Below are 16,706 nucleotides of genomic sequence, written 5' to 3'. Positions count from 1 at the left end.
TACAGCTGACAGCAGTGCCTGGGGAGGTCACTGCCCACAGTGCTCCATGGAGCCACACACAGATGCTTACTAGGACAGCAGTTCACACCTACGATGTGAGTTTATGACTTAAGCAAAGAGGTGCTGGGGATGCGGCTCAGTAGCAGGGCATGTTTAAGGTCCTGGGTTCCAATCTCAGTGTTCTCTCCAGAGAATGGGCTTGTCAGGGAACCATAGGACCCAACTCCACTCTGCTGGAGTTCCTCCATTGCTGGCTTTGGTAGTGTCCTGGCACAACACCACAGTGCCCAGGGCCTATCTGCCCCATCTCTCTCAAACACCTCATAGTGACACTTGTGTTGCACGATTCTGGCACACATTGACACATGGTGGTTGATAAATGAGCCACTTTTAGGTCCAGGGCTCTGGCTTCTGTTTTCAGACATGCTCCTCTTACCAGGCAGAGGAAGAACTCAATCTTAGTGAGAAAATAGCAAAGCCCAGCTTGGCTGTCAAACCTACCCACCATACTCCTTTCTTTTCACAATCCTTTTCTTTTCTTCCTAGGAAATTCCTCTGTTCTGAAATAAGAGCTAGCGCCATAGAATGAAACTAAGGAAATGAAGTTGTCTTAAATAGTTTCTCCTTCCCATTCCTGCTTTTCAGGACAAATGGATGTGACATGCCAAGAAGCCACCAGCCAGGGCACTGTAACACAGGCCAGGGGCTTGGGGAGCTGTTCTCTAGCACCCCTTCAGGTTTGGGCTCCCAGAATTCCCTGTGGAAAGGAAGATAAGGCAGAAGCTGTCCTCACAGACACAGAAAAGAAAGAGCCTGGAAGTCGGCAGCCTGGAGCCTCCTGGTATGTGTAGGGCGTACCCTATCTGCTACAAAGAGGGCTTCCTCCCTGGTCCCCCATGTCAAGCATGAACAGAGACTGTGGCTGTGAACATGAGCTTGAAAGAGATCTCCTCTTGTGCTACTGTTTCACACACTGAAGCTTGCCGAGACCTCAGCACTCATGTTTATGCTACAGGACCCCACAAGACCCATGGAGCTGTGGATCTGGAGGCAATTCTGGAAGCACTGCAAGCTTTTCATCTCAACGTGGCCACTGTCTTAGGGTAGGTACTGTGCTCGCTCTGCAAATGGAAAAGTTGGAGAAATGGTGCTGCCTACCTGTTCTTGTTCCTCGGATCGGATCACCACTGTCTCAGGTGTGACACAGGGAATCCTGGGAATGGCTGGGGACTCCACCCTGAGGGCCAGGAACATTGGAAAAACCAAAGGCAGGGAAGTTGAAATAACCCAATTCTTTCCCAAGAGACCTAAGTGAAGGCCAAGTGACATGGCCAACCCACCCTGACTGGACATCAACCCACCTCTCCCCTCGCCTTACAGGTGTAACAGGACAATCCTCTGGTCAGCATCCTTTCCATGCCCCCCTTGGGTCTCTGCAAGGCCAGGTGCCCTTCCCACCTCACTGCAGGACCTTCTTCTTCCATGAGCCTTCCTGATGGCCCTGACCATAGATGCCAATCCTTTCTAAAGCTGTATAGCCTTAGTGGCAAGCCCCAACCTGGCCTTCATGAGATGCTATTCTGTACTGTACTCTGACCCGTTGGTAAGGGTTTTGATGCTACCAAATGAGCCTTCAAGTCCTTCATAGTTAGTTAGGGTCGAGGTCTATGTTTCTTTCTAACAGACGTACTTATTGATTGAGCTGAGCTACTCAGGAGGCTGAGATCTAAGGATCATGGTTTTGAAGCCAGCCTAGACAGGAAGGTTTGTAAGATTCTTACCTTCAATTAAGCACCAAAAAAAGCCAGAAATGGAGCTGTGGCTCAAGTGGTAGAGTGCTCTTCTTGAGCAAAAAAATCTCAGGGATAGCACCCAGGCCCTGTGTTCAAGCCCCAGGACACCCCCCACACACACTATTTATTGATTGAATGTTCTTGTAATTTCCCTTTGTGCTTATTGTGGCTCTGTTTTGTATAAGCCATTAGACACTTGTCTTTTCAGAAAACCCCATGCACAGACTCAAGAGTTTCTAAAAGGTGATCTGATGAAGGGAGGAATGGGAAATGGGCTTCAGACAAACACAGAGTGCCCGTGGTTTGTGTGCCGCACCTCATGGGTGGAGGCACTTGGCTAGTGTTTGGTACTGGCTGGCAAGTGTGCAATGTGAACTTTCTTCCAGGGTGTATTCTGGTGAAAGGCAGTGTGTGTGTGAGCAAGAGAGAAGTGAATGAAGGGAAAGGGGGTTGGGAGGTGGTGTGCAGAAGGGGAGAGATGCAATCAGACAGTGCACGGAGGAAGGCCTCCACACAGGCCCTTGCTGCTCAAGGTGAAGAACTCAATGATTCTGGGAGCATAGCCTGACTCTCCAGCACTCTGCCCAGTGCTCTGTTGGTGGTACACCCAGGGCCTGGACTTCTTGTGACTCTTCCTCAATCTATAATCCCCCTTGGTGGACCAGAGCTGCACTGGACCATGTACGTATGACCCTCCCATTTACCCCAGCCATCTGCAGTGTGGGTCTCCATTGAGTCCTGGCCCTCTGTGGCATGACCTTTCTCTTCCCAGCCACAACACAGCCATCCCATGACCCGACACCACAGGGAGCCCTTCTTACACTTGGTCTAGTTTTGGCACAAACTCCAGCAGCTCCTTCTCTTCATCCACGTCCCTGGAGTCCTGCCTCTCAGCCTTGGAGCCAGCAAGCTCTTCCCCTGAAATGAGACGAACTCAAGTGAGTGGCAGGCCGGACTTGTCTTTTCTTTTTTGCCAATATGAGGCTTGAACTCAGAACCTTGCCCTAGCTTGGCTTTCTTGCACACAGCTGCATTCTACCACTTGAGTCACACCTCCATGTCTGGTAGTTAATTGGAGAGGGAGTCTCATGAACTTTTTGTCTAGGCTAGCATCAAAGTGAGATCCTCCAGGTCTCAGCCTCCCGAGTAACTAGTATACAGGCATGAGTCACAGGCACTCAGCTCTTTCCTTCTTGAGGGTGATTTTCCTGGTCTGCCTCTCATGCTTGCTCCTGCGGAGTGGAGCCAGGTCTCTGATGCTCCAAGGTGATGAACAGCCAAGGCTCTGCCTGGTCCTGTCCCTCCAGTCCTAGAGCACAGAGCAGGGATGGCTGCTCCTAACTTCTTACTTTGTTCCAAGCAACACAGACCAAAGAAAACTTCCTTAGCTTTATAAGTTCCCTACTGCAAAAAAGCCCCTTTCAGGGGTTGAAAGAGCATTAAAGAGTCACTACAAAGCCACTGCAGAGGAGTAAGCTGAACTTGGAATGTTACCCATGCATTTTGAAGGGCTGCAGCACTTTTTTGTAACAGTGATGAGGATCTCGTTATTTCTGTTATTGTGTCTATTATCTCAGTAATTCCTACTATGGAGTTATTATTTGCAGTTAAAAGCTAATTACAAAGAAGTTTAAGCTACTGATGCATCAGCTGCCTGTGCCCCAGACTCCTCTCTTCACCTGAGACTCTCCACCTGACCCGGAACCACTGCCTGGGCCCTCATCCTTGCCCTTGCTTCGATGTCACTCAGCAGCAGGAGTCCTAGTGGTGACTGGGAGCTGACGGGATGGAATCACAACTGCTCATGCAGGATGACTACAAGCTCAGTGGCATGGGTACAGACACACAGATGGACAGGCAGAAGCTGCCCACCAGGCGTGGGGCTCATGAGAATGATATCTGGTCAGTCAGGTTCTGGGCTCAGAGGGTGAGCCAGGAGAAGATGGAGGGAGATGGGTTAGTGAGGACTCGGAGTGTGAGGGTGGAATGCACTTGGTGAGAAAAGACCACGGGAACAGAAAGCATTTCATACCCATTAGGCTTATGTGAGCAGTTCCTAGAAAGCAAAGAAGAGCTGAGTTGAAGGAAGGACAGCACTAAAGTTGGTTACAATAAGAGGCACATTATCAAAGACACTCACACAATGAAAGCTTTAGCTGGCAGTCATACAACCACTGACTTTTAGATGGAAGGGGCTATGAAGAAAACCATGTGGCACCCCCCAGTGTTCAGCACCCCAAGGGTTCCCTCAAATCTAAGTGAAGAAATATGGCTTCTAAAAGAAACGAAGAGTGCTAAACATGCTTGGTAGTTCTTAAGGCTGAAATTGTGTGGCATGTCTCATAAACTGTAGACCACCATTTTGGTCAGAAGAGAACCTGATGAAAATGCTCATACACATCTTTAAATAACCTACAGCAAGGAAATGTATGATAGCCTTCTGCAGTTTTCTTTTTCTGGCACAGGGTCTTGAACTCAGGGCCTTGTGTTCTTGCTTATTCTTTTTTGCTTAAGGCTGATGATGCTCTCCCACTTGAGCCACACCCCCATTTCCAGCTTTTTGCTGGTTAACTGAAGAGACTTGGATTTATTTGCCTGGGGTAGCTTCAGATTGTGACCCTCAGCTCTCAGTCCACCAAGTAGTTGGGAGCACAGGTGTGCACCTCAGTTACCAGCTTAGTCTCAGACATACTGAAAAGAGATTGGGGTTGACCCACATTTGATCGGATGCAATGTTATAGGTGCATATGTAGACTTACAGACACTGTCAGAATTAAAATTTAAATTTCTGAGTCAATTTTCCTCTCTAAAATTATTTGAAAGTTGTTTTTTTTTTTTTTTTTGGCAGAGCTGAGGCCTGAACTCAGAGTCTTGCACCTGCCAGTCAAGTGCTCTTCCGCTGCACTAAACCCCCAACCCCTATTTGAAAGGCAACATCATAAAAAAGTGGTGTCTCTGGTTACACATACATACAGAGCCTGGGTGAGCTGTAAGGGACCCCGAGTGCAGCCTGCTCTGTGCCTGTGCGTGTGTGTGTGTGTGTGTGTGTGTGTGTGTATGCGCGTGTGGCAGAAGCCATTCGGGATGCTCAGAGCCCCTCCATCTACATCAACCTGAGCTCGTACCCCAACTTTACCTTCATCTTCAGAGACATCCAGGATCTCATCCACTGTTTCCGGGTAACTCATCCGGTGCTTGTCGCTGACTAACTAAAATGACAAACGGCAGACTTCAACTTCCAGGGAGCAAGCAGTGACTTGGTCAAAACAAGGAGATGGGACAGAAGGCTGGAAAGGTGTGTCCCAAACAAAGAAAGACCATATCTAAGGGAGCTCCTGAGCTGGAAGCTGATGCCTGCCTGGCATCTCAGGTAGGGTAACTGGAGAGACCTCCAGCTCCCCTGGTCAGAGCCCTTCCCAGGGTTCCATCCACGGAGCCACCCTAATCCCTGGGGCCACTAGGTGGCGGTAGAGCTCCACCTGGAGCAGGAAGCCTCTGCGTTGTATGTCCCATTGGGTGGAGGCCCCGGCTCTCAGAGTGTGGCACAGGTCCCTGCTGTGAGTGGGGGTTGGGCACAGGGGAGGGGCAAGCATACCACTACGCTGGTTTCATCCGTGACAACTTTGAGCACGTCTGTTACAGAAATGTAGCCCAAACGCTTGGCTATTGCCAGAGGTGTGGTTCCGTTCTAGGAGGATGCAATCAGACAAAGGGACAAAGTCAGGGAGGAGAGGCTGCCCCTTTGTATATAGACCTCTGAGTATTCTAAAGGGCCCCAGTGGACAGAATTAGCCCTGGAGCCAAGAAAACCCACCCACAAGTGTACGCACACGCTCAATGCCCACAAAGATGGGTAGGTGAGGACAGTATTCAGAATGAAAATCTCGCCCAGTCAAGGAAAGCAGTGTCAGAACCAAGCCCCTGAAAGGTTCAGGCCGGTGAGGAAGTCACCAAGCATCGCTCTGCACTGCAGCTCGCTGCTCTGAAGTCACTTCTTCCGGGGGCAGTAACTGAGCATTACAATAGTTAAAGTAGTCCCTATAGTAACTAGGACTCACTAGACTAGTCAGAATTTACAAATCACCAGAATAGGGGCAAAGTTGGGGTCTTGACTTTACAATAAAGAACTGGGAAACCACTGACTCTTTCTCTTAAAACTTTCGTTGTTTTTTTTTTTTTTTCCTTCCAAGATGTGCCCAGAGGCCCATACGAGTTCAGCCCAACTTGCAGTTACACAGCACCTATGTCTACAATCGAAGTCCAGCCATGGAGAGAATCTAGTTACATCTGCACATCATCAGAAGAGGACGCTCATCCTGTGCCATGCTCACTGAGGATTCTACAGATATCCCCAAGACCTTGAGAGACTGGGAATCCCCAAGAAAGACCTTGAGAGACTGGGAATCCCCAAGACATTTACTTTTGCCCACATATGCTATACTGAAAGCGATTCTATATATATTAAAGGGCTGTCAATAAGAGTGAATAGCTGGGTGTGGTGGTATACATCCATAGTCCTACCTATGCAAGGATGAGGTAGGAGGATTGGAGTTCAAGGCTAGCCTGTACAAAGTTAGTGTAAAACTTTTCTGAAAAACAAAAAGTTGAAAGACTTGTGCTGTGACTTAAATGATATAACTTGTCTAGGAAGCTGAGGCCCTAAATTCAGTCTCTAGTACAGGATTGGGAGGGGGGTTGGGACACACCCCAACAACAACTACTAACACCACCACAACTACAAGCCACCAAGAGCATTTAAACAAAAGACAAAAGAGGAAAAAGTGGTGACTAAAAGGATCATCTTCAGCCAGAAAGAGAAAGCCCACCATAGCCCTCCAGGCCCTGGGACACAGGGGGGTCTGTGATATCCTGGTGTGGGGGTGTGGGCTCCCACACTGAACTCTGTGGTGAGGGGCATCTCTCAGGGCTGCTGCTTGGACAGTGGCCTTCTGAAACCAGGCCTGGTGGGTACTCACCGAGCTGACCTCGTTTGGGGAAGCACCATTCTTGAGCAACAGGGTTACGATGTCTGTGTGTCCTTGCTGGGCTGCTTGGTGCAGGGGGCTATAGCCGAGCTATAATGAAAGCAGACATGGGCAGGATCAGCTCTGGCCACAGACTGGGTGGGTGGGGGAGCTGTCCATCTTATTCAGATGACACAAAAGCATGAATTGCTGCAATTTCATCCATCACAGCTTAAAAGTGTGGCAGAAAAGAAAGAAAAAAGAAGTGTTGTAGATCCTTGACTGTGCAGAATAGCTCTGGTTACAATCTATTTGGGTACAGTACCTTGGTCTTGGCATTGACATCAGCTTGGTGCTGTAGCAAAAACTTCACCAGCTTGATATTTCCATAGTGACTGGCCACGTGGAGTGGGGTGTAACCCATCTGAAAATCAAGGGATGAATGAGGGGGCAGCAGGGTTTCTGAGCAGACCAAGAGCATCATAGCACATGCCTGTAATCCAAGCAATTTGGGAGGCAGAGATCTCAAGGATTATCATTCTAGGCCAGCCTGCACAAAAAGCTATGGGAGATCTCCATCTCAACCAGCTAGCTTGGTGTGGTGGCTTGAGCCTGTGATTTGTTACTCAGAAGGACATCATGGTCTGAGACTAGGCTCTGGGCAAAAACCAATACCCTACCTAGAAAAATAACTAGAGCAAATAAAGAGGGCTGGGGCATGGCTTAAGTGGTAGAGTGCCTACTTGGTAAGCACAGGGCCTTGAATTCAAATCCTACTGCTGTCCAAATAAATAAATAAAATAAGGTGAAAGAAAGGATGGCCAGGAAGTACTTTGGAGGGCTGACAGCTTCTGGAAGGTGCGCTGCTACAGTCAGCCAACCCCTTAGTCTGGGAAGGAGTGGAGGTCAGTGTTGGACAAGTGAAGTTCAAGAGGTTGGTGAGGCAAAGGCGGGAGCCGACTGGAACCCTGTGAAAGGGGTAGGTTGTGGAGTTGGGGTCAGCAGAGGGGGAGCTGGACATCTCGAGGGTGAAGGAAGGTGGCTAACGTAGTTGAGAGGGGACACAGTGGGCCTCAAGATGGTGGCAGCAGTTATTGGGGAGGGAGGTGGAGGGACTTGGAGAAAGCCCCATGCCAGCGACAAAGATAGGGACCAACAAGTGGGGCTTCTGCTGAGCAGGGCACTAAAAGAGCAAGTAGCCTTGTGAAGCCATGCTTACCCTGACCACAGCAGGCTCATTCCCACAAGCAAGGCAGGAAAAGTCTATAGTAGAGCACAGTAAGGCTGCCTGGGTTACTTAGTTTTAAGTGAATTGGTGGGAACTGGTTATTACCTGAAATGGGTGGCCATAGTTACTTACTCATGTAAGCTTCCGAAGGGGCCGATTTCCCAAGAATGCTCCTTTTTTTGTGTGTGTATGTGCTGGGGTAGAACCCAGGCATCTTTCATGCATGAGGTTTGAGCCACACCCTTTTCCCTTGGGATGTTTTGGTGGTACCCTCAAAGGGTTGGGAAGCTAATGTCCCCCGAGCTCTTTGGTCTTGACTGTCCCTGGGGAGCTTCTGCCAAACTCCCAGAGTCTGGCAGACTTCCTCTAGTCCTTACCTTCATGTGAAAGAATAGCTCTGGGGGCCCTGAAGCAAGACTAACCCAAAAAGTAGGGCTTCTCAAGAGACCCCAAAGGATTAAGACAGGACCCCAAAAGATTACAGTGGATTAAGAGAAGCCCCATTGGTTTAGAACATTCATGGGTTTTTAACAGATTCTTGTCAAGGCTACAACAGCTGGGGATAAACATGCCTTGTAGGATACTCTCAGAGTGACCTCGCCATAACATCGTTGTCAGTGCTCCTGTAGAACACGAGTCTTTCTGCCATTCTGTCCTTCCTAATGGGTCATCTTGGGACAAAAGAACAAAATACACTTCTGGGAAACCCTTTCTTCCCACCAGCTCAAGACTTCTCATCCTTCTTTGGGCTCAGGTCTCTCTCACCAGATGCCATTCTGTGACCTATCTGTGCCTCAGAGTCACACACAGAGTCGATCCATACCACCTCACAGGGCTCCTTGGCCACAGGAGTTCAGAGACAGTTGAACTCAATTCAACAAAATGCTGGAAGGCGAGCAGAGTGACTGCTTGAGCGACTCCATTAGTCAGGCACTGTGAGGTGCCTCAGTGTTGTTACAGAACATTCCTCTCACGTTCTTGTGACAGGAGCTCAGAAGCCTAGAAAACTTTAAAACCCAAGTTGAGAGCATAGGGATCAGCATTTTCCAATGCTACTGTCAGCCCCAGGGAATAGCAGAGCAGCAAAGTCCAACCAGGTCTTCATGGAGGAAAGCCTCTTAAGGCATGAGAAGAAGCCTGCAAGACTGTGCCATGGGGCATGCAGGGGGAAGGGAGCCCCTGTGGAGGAAAGTGAGAGGCTGTTGGCCTTACCCGGGTGGTGGCATCTACTGTGACCCCATGTTTGATCAGCACATCTGCCACTGGAACGTGACCTTCTTGTGCTACCAGATGGAGAGGAGTCAGTCCACTCTGGAAAGAAAAAGATGTCAGTCAGCTTCCAACCAGGAAAACATTCCAGGCTATGGTGACAGTGCAGAGGCTCTGCAGCTGCCAGCACACTCCTGAACTAGCTATTTGGCAAAACGTTTGGTAAGGAAACTGCTCCTCAGCATCCTTACCTGAAAACTGAGGTTGCAAAACTAGGTCAGAGGTCAACAGCTTTTTCTAAGGGTCAACCAGATCATCAATATTTTAGACCCATAGTAAGCTCTCAATCTTACTAGTTGTGGTAACAAATCAACTCAGACCAACAAGGAAACAATGGACATGGCCATTCCAATAAAGTTTTGTTTATACAAACAAGCAGTGGGCCTAAATGAATATAGATTATAGCTAAACTTTTGATTCCTCCCAACTGTAATATTTATTTCCATGGTAACCTTTAGAGTCATAGCTTCCTTTCTGAGAAAACAGAAGTTATCATTGACCCACCATAAGGGCAAAGTGAGGAGCACTTGAGAAAGTACGGCTCATGAGAACTCGCATTGCAAAACATCATATCATTACCACCTCCAGTCAGTGCTGCACTGTATAAAGGGTGGATCCTCTGAGAATGAAAAGACCACATTCTGGACTTCTCATCTCTGCACTTTCTTAGGGGGACAGAAACTTATCAGAAATCTTGCTTGTATGTGGGCACTCTCATAAAAACACTGCTTTTGTACATCTCTCCTTTATTGCCACAGTCTGCTGACAGCAGGCAGCTCAGCTCTGATCTTTCGCAGACACAGCCTGTGACCCCACTGTAGCGACTCCCCAGCTTTCCTCCACTTCGGAGCTTCCCAAAGCCGAGCAGAGGCCCCTGAACAGCAGCTCCCCCAGATGCATGTGGACTGCTGTCACTGTGTCTGCCACCAGCTCAGGCGGGCACCCTGCCTGGCTTGTGGGATAACGGAGAACCTGTCAGCAGTGGCTGGTGCATAGGTTAGAGAGTGTGTTTTCAGATCAGAGATTCACTATCATCCTGACTGAACCCTTCACTAGCTCACTTAAAAGCAACACCTTACAACAATGTGGTCGGCCACAGCAGTACCCTCACTGGTGGTGGAGAGTTTCACCTGTCTAAGCCATGAGAAAAACAGCCAATAGAACTAATGCTTTCTTCTTTTTTTTTCAGCTAATGGTTTTAAAGAAATATTGGACTAGTGGCATGATCTAGCTGGTAGAGCATCCTCTAAGCAAGCAAGGTGTGCAAACACAAACTCCTGAGCTCAAACCCAAGTACTGGAAGGAAATAAAAAGCATTTATATTAGCTGTATATTGGCGGATCAGACTTGTAATACTAGCTACTTAAACGGCAGAAATCTGAAGGATTGCAGTTTGAAGTCAGCCTGGGCAAACAAAAAAAAATCCAAAAGACTCCATCTTCAATTAGGTAGCAAAAAGCCAGACTAGAAGTATGGCTCAAATGGTAGAGCATCAGCATTGAGAGGGAGAGGAAAAGTATAAACACTCACCTACAAAACTCAGCTTGTGGGGCTGGGGATATGGCCTAGTGGCAAGAGTGCCTGCCTCATATACATGAGGCCCTGGGTTCGATTCCCCAGCACCACATATACAGAAAATGGCCAGAAGTGGCGCTGTGGCTCAAGTGGCAGAGTGCTAGCCTTGAGCAAAAAGAAGCCAGGGACAGTGCTCAGGCCCTGAGTCCAAGCCCCAGGACTGGCCAAAAAAAAAAAAAAAACTCAGCTTGTGTCCACCTTTCCCAAGTATATGTCAAACTTTAGAAGACTTCACACACACACATTTGTAGTCCCTGGACTGAGAACTAGTCTAATATACAGGTCTTGACAGAAAATAGATATTTAGTAGCATTATTCAACATACTCCTGACCTCAGACACAGGCCTGCCTTGGGGAAAGCTTACTCTTGATTTCTATACTGACCTTGCAGACACTGCTAGGAGTCTGTTTAGAAAGACTACATGGTGTTAGAGAATCTCCAAGGCCTCAGCATTGGGATCATTTATGTATGAAGTTCAAAGAAACATTACAGAGGACTGTAGTAAGGATCTCTAGAGCAGAGCGATTAGTAAATGCTGACTCGCAGAAGTTTCCTCTAGTCAGCGGAAGTGGGTGGCACCTACCTTGTTTCCCAGGTTGCCATTGGCTTGCTTGGAGAGGAGCAAGGCAACCATCTCTGCATGGCCCTCTTGGGCAGCTAGGTGCAGGGGGGTCACGCCTTGCACAGACTCTGCGTTTGCTGACCCCCCATACTGGAGCAGACTGCGAGCCACTTCCATCTGGTTCTGCTTGGCAGCAATATGCAAAGGAGTGTAGCCATTCTGAAAGAGACGAAGCCACCGAGCTTGGAGACAGGATGCTGAGTCGACAGTATGAGTGTGCAAGCACAGAAGGGAGGTTCAGGCTGCGCTCCAAAGAGCTGGTGTCACCCAGGAGAGCAAGTTATGCAAACAAACAAACAAAACCTGCTAAGTCTGGAACTAGCTCTCCAGACTCCCAGAGCCAGCAAACATCTGTGCGTCTCTGATTTTCTGTGCTCTCACTCAGACAAACTGCTGGGCAGGAAATGCTTTGTCACCAGGCAAAGCTAGGATTCTAATGGACAGCAGATAGAACTAGTCAGAAGTAAGGGAGGTAAGGAAGTTAAAGTCCCTCTCTCTTTCATCTTGCAATAAAAACTCAAAGCCCCAAGCAGTTCATAAAGGAAAAGAAACAATAGTCTTTGATCTTTCTCTGTGCAACTGTGCCTACTGTTGCCCTTGCTACTCGTGGGCATCAGCTGAAATGGTGTAAGGAGAGATACACCAAGGAAGAGACTTGAAGATATGGAGCTAGAATTTTTTTCCAATCCAAACTAGGAACTAAGTATTCGACTCCAAGCTTCCTTTAGTACTTTTTTCTAGTCCTGAGGTCTGAACTCAGGGCCTGGGTGTCTCTGAGCTTCCCTGAGTCCTCAAGGCTAGAGCACTATTACTTGAGCCACAGCTCCACTCCTCAGTTTTTCTGAGTAGTTTATTGGAGATAAGAGTCTCAAGACTTTCCTGCTCAGGCTGGCTTTGAACTACAGCCCTCAGATCTCAGCCTGCTGAATAGCTAGCATTACAGATGTGAGACACCAATGCCCAGCTTCCTTTAGGATTGTTAAAGTCATTAAAAGAAGAGCAACATCTACCTTGTTTATTTCTCAAAATTGTTGCATAGATCAAATATGAGAATGAACAAAAGGTGCTTTCTAAAATTAATATATGAGATTAAGAAAGGTGAGGCACAAGAGCTGACCTGTTTGCCCTCCTGTAATCCCAACTATGAGGAAGGAATGGATAGGAGACTCATGGTTCAGGGTCACCTGGGCAAAAAGCATGAGACTCGATCCAAAAATAACTAAAGCAAAAAAAGAGCTTTGAATGTGGTTCAAGTGGTGGAGCACCTACTTAGCAAGCAAAAGGCCCTGGGTTCACAAAAATAAAAGGGCCAGAGGAATGGTTCAAGTGGTAGCAAGCACAGAGCCCTGAGTCCAAGGTCCAGTACTGACAAAGAAATTTTAAAAATAAAGCTATGTATTGTGGTTTTGTAACACAATGGTTTAGAAGACATTATAAATTTGAGGCCAATGAAAGAGGTTGGCCTAGAAAACTAATTGTGTTCGCGTGAGCTGTTTTGTTTTGGGCATCAAAAAGTCCTCAATGAAAGAAGTAATGCATATGTTTCACACACAGCCAATAGATGACAAGCCACAGGCAGGCTAATCGATCGTCACTTTGTATCACTTTCACCTCCACTGTCATTTTTGTGCTTCACGCCATTTACAGTAAGGCAAGTACCTCTATTATTATCTTATGTTGTAGATAAAGAAGCCATTTCTCTGAGAAGTAAAGCATTATATCTAATGTTATAGAAGAGGCAAAACAGCAGGCAAGCCAGCTAGAGCATGATTTCTGTGTGCAAATCACTTGTCACTCCATTCACACAGATTCTGATGCAGGTCTCCAGAAGGCTCAGGAATGTGTGCTCCTGGCTCTTAGGTAATGCTGCTGCTGTTGGTCCAGGGACCAGTAAGTCCCAGAGGGCTGAAGATGAAGAGGACACCAAGCCCTCTGCTTGGGCAGGACCTCTGGACACATATGCCCGTTCAGCCCACAATAGATGATAGCTAGTGCTTGATTGTCTCAGGCACATGTTTCCCCAATGTTGCCAGCATTCTTCTGGCTTGCCTGAAGATGGAGCCCACCAGTTCATTTCCACTGTCTTACTATGGCAATGAGCATTCCCGATTCTGCCAGAATTACTAGGGAACAGAGAAAGAGAGAGAGAGCAAAAGTCTGACTGATACCACAAAGTCCCGGTTAAACGGCACTGGGGGCAGAGAAAAAGTCAGCAAGGTCCATCTATTAAGTAGCTAATACAGGAAAATAAAGTTGCAATTTACCTCCCAAATTAAGTTGAATTAAAAAGTAACTCTTTTAGCAGAATGTAAGATAATTCTTTTTAATATTTATCCATCTAATTGGATAACACTTTGAGAACACATCACATTGTTCTTCAGAGAGTGTATAGAGATGGCAAGATTGGTATTTTTATTATAATAAAATTAAATAAGCAGGATCACTTTTGCACGATATCAAAAGAGAACAGGAGCTAGGCACCAGTGGCTCACGCTCGTAATGCTAACTACTCAGGAGGCTGAGATCTGAGCCAGCCCAAGTAGGAAAGGACTTTTATCTCCAATTAACGAGCAAAAACAACTAGAAATGGAGTTATGTCTCAAATGGTAGAGCACTAGCCTTGAGCAAAAATGCTTAGGGACAGTACCCAAGCCTTGAATTCAAGCCCCAAGATTGAGGCACATGCACACAAAATAATACAAGCACAACACATAAAAGCTGGAAGTGAAGCTGTGGCTCAAGTATTAGCCTTGAGAAAAAAGCTAAGGGACAGGGCTCAGGCCCTGAGTCTGAGTCCCAGTACTAGCACACGCATACTGTGCACACACATATTGTATGCGCGCGCACACACACACACAGAGAAATCATGAAGGAGGTGCAGTTCAATGGGTCAAGCTTGAGACAGGGACGCACTTCCAAATACACATAGCCATCTCTGAGATGGGCAGGACCCAGTGTCTGCTCCCTAGGGCTGCAGTCCCTAGGAGCTGGAATAGATGGAAGCACCAGCCAGTGCTGGCACTCACGAGGAAAGCAAAGCTTCTCTGGGAGTGTCTGTATGTGTGTAAGATGTCTCTGGTGCAAACTCAAGTCCGTTCAGACACATAATCTCAGGAGTCCCAGGCCACCTGGACAGCAGTGGGTGTTCATGCTGACAGAGAGACCTTGTCCTGCCTGGAGGCAAGCTTGCCAAGGGGACAGCTAAGGCTACTGGGTAACCCTGGGTTAAAACCAAGATTACAAGAGCCACTGACCACAGTCTCAGAGCATGAATCAGCACATGGAACATCCCTTAAACCAGGACTAAGACATGGCCTTCCGTAGCTAACAAGGACAAGGGACAACTAGGCTGGAGAGGGAAGGAGAGGTCAGGGAAAGATGTAAACATAAAAGGCTCTTCTTTCCCAAGAAAATGAATTCAGGGAAAGATACTGCAGAGATCCCTCCTAAATAGTGCAACATTAGCATCAAATTAGGAGGGGGAGGGTTTGGTTTGGGTGCAGAGGGATTTGCATGTGAAATTCTACAAAATTGCCAGACTACTTTGGAAACTATTTTTTGCCATGGAAACAAAACCCATCTGTGCAGGGTTTGCACTTGCATTTAGCTCTCCTTAAATATCATGAACCTGGCTCTGGTTCCTTTTATATAAGAAGGAAAGTGAGGAGGAGGAGAAGGAGAAAGAGGAGGAGGAAGAGGAGGAGGAGCGGGGGGGGGGGGGGAGTCCAGTTTGTTATTTTTAGAGGCAGGAGTAAGTTGGCATCTTAGCAAGGCTTCATGCTCCCTCCACACAGTGACAGAACCTGCTATGACAGGAACAGGGACAGAAGCCAAAGGAGACAAGGGAAGTCTGGGAAATGCTCTGTGTGTGTATGTGTGTGTGTGCACGCGCACACACTTGCGTGCGTACACATGCGTGTGTGCAGGAATGGGATGCAAGCACTGTGAACTGAGCGGCTGAGGAGCGCAGGAAGCCAACTGAAGGCCCCGTGTGTATTTTGCCCATCTGCCATCCCCAAGTGTCCCTGGGAGCTCGCAGGGCCCCAACCCAGGCTTCTGCTCCTGCGGCCCTGAGTCTCCATGCATGACCGTGCCCATCTGTAAACAGTCCTGGGCTTCCCAATGAGACCACGCGCCCCCAGGCGCAGGGACCAGGCACATATTACCTGCCTAGTCCCAACCTTCTGTGCTGGACACCAGCTCCATAGCTTCCCGCCCCTCGCAGACACCAACTCCACACAACCCTCACTTGCCCACAGGGGGCAGCCTGCTTCCCTAGATGCTCCCTTCTGCACTCTGGTTTATCCTTGCTTGGCTCCCTACAGGCTTGGCCCAGGACTCTGGTCCCTTTGGGGACAATAGCTCTATTTTCTTGTTTCAGAGGCTGGGAGGCTGGGCCTCTGAAGTGGACTGTATAGATAATATCCTCATTTCTAAAATCACCTAAGCATGTGAACTTCAAATAATAAATTTGGAGTGATTATTAAATCCAGAAGAGGCTCCTTGCTCCAAGGTTTCAGAGGACTCATGCTAGCCTGGTTGCAGTATAGTCATTGTACATAACATCAGAAAATCAAATAGGTGCAAAACGGGCCTTCCCAGCCAGGCCAATGAGTAGGAATTTCTGAGAACAAGACTCATAGCTCCTCCAAAATTGGTACCAGTTCCGATCTGATGGCTAGTTCATAGAACTCAGCTGTCACAGCTAGGGGTGGGGGGCACGGGGAAGGGGCACACTTGGTGTGTAAAATGGATTATATCTCCATAGAACTTGTGAAAAAGATATGGCGCCCAGGCCTTATTCCACCCTTGCAGGCAACATCTGTGAAAGTGAGGTGAGACTTCAGAGGTAAAAGAGCGAAACCCTTCCCCAGAGCCTTACCCAGGCGGGACTGTGTGGGGAGCCACCCCGGGGGAGCAGCAGCTTGACGATGTCCAGGTTGTTGTGGTGCACAGCCACATGCAGGGGAGTCAGGCCATTCTGGAGAGAGACAAAGCAGAGGAAAGAGAACAGCTTCATTCCGGTGGACTTTCTACAAGTGCATCCTTTAGGGACACAGGATCCATAGCAAGGATCCATAGCACTTAGGGTAAAATCCGGTTAAAAAAATCCATCCAGAGCTGGCCTGGATATGTTGCTCAGTGGTAGAAGGCTTGCTAGAATTCTTGAGGGACTGAGTTCCAGTCCAATCACTGCAAAACATTTACACACACACACACACACACACACACACACACACACTTCTCTTCTGTG

General features: G+C 48.0%; 1 protein-coding gene across 5 annotated transcripts in view; it reads right to left on the bottom strand.

Annotated features, from left to right (window-relative positions):
- The window catches only part of Ank1 (ankyrin 1), a 137,134-nt gene that overhangs the window by 46,540 nt on the left and 73,888 nt on the right, over nucleotides 1–16,706 (bottom strand). For all 5 annotated transcript variants that reach the window (XR_007208507.1, XM_048330266.1, XM_048330268.1 and 2 more), the window contains exons 16-24: nucleotides 16,335–16,433; nucleotides 11,414–11,611; nucleotides 9,198–9,296; nucleotides 7,083–7,181; nucleotides 6,770–6,868; nucleotides 5,389–5,481; nucleotides 4,930–5,002; nucleotides 2,615–2,711; nucleotides 1,159–1,237 (exon numbers count right to left, since the gene is read on the bottom strand). Coding sequence is in view for 4 of the 5 variants with exons in the window: in XM_048330266.1 (XP_048186223.1) it covers nucleotides 1,159–1,237; nucleotides 2,615–2,711; nucleotides 4,930–5,002; nucleotides 5,389–5,481; nucleotides 6,770–6,868; nucleotides 7,083–7,181; nucleotides 9,198–9,296; nucleotides 11,414–11,611; nucleotides 16,335–16,433 (936 nt within the window). In the remaining variant the exon portion in view is untranslated. The remainder of the gene's footprint in view (nucleotides 1–1,158; nucleotides 1,238–2,614; nucleotides 2,712–4,929; nucleotides 5,003–5,388; nucleotides 5,482–6,769; nucleotides 6,869–7,082; nucleotides 7,182–9,197; nucleotides 9,297–11,413; nucleotides 11,612–16,334; nucleotides 16,434–16,706) is intronic.

The sequence above is a fragment of the Perognathus longimembris genome, chromosome 21, assembly GCF_023159225.1.
Source record: "Perognathus longimembris pacificus isolate PPM17 chromosome 21, ASM2315922v1, whole genome shotgun sequence".
Taxonomy (NCBI): Eukaryota; Metazoa; Chordata; class Mammalia; order Rodentia; family Heteromyidae; genus Perognathus; species Perognathus longimembris.
Note: the sequence above shows the minus strand (reverse complement) of the source record. Positions and strands in the feature narration are given on the sequence as shown.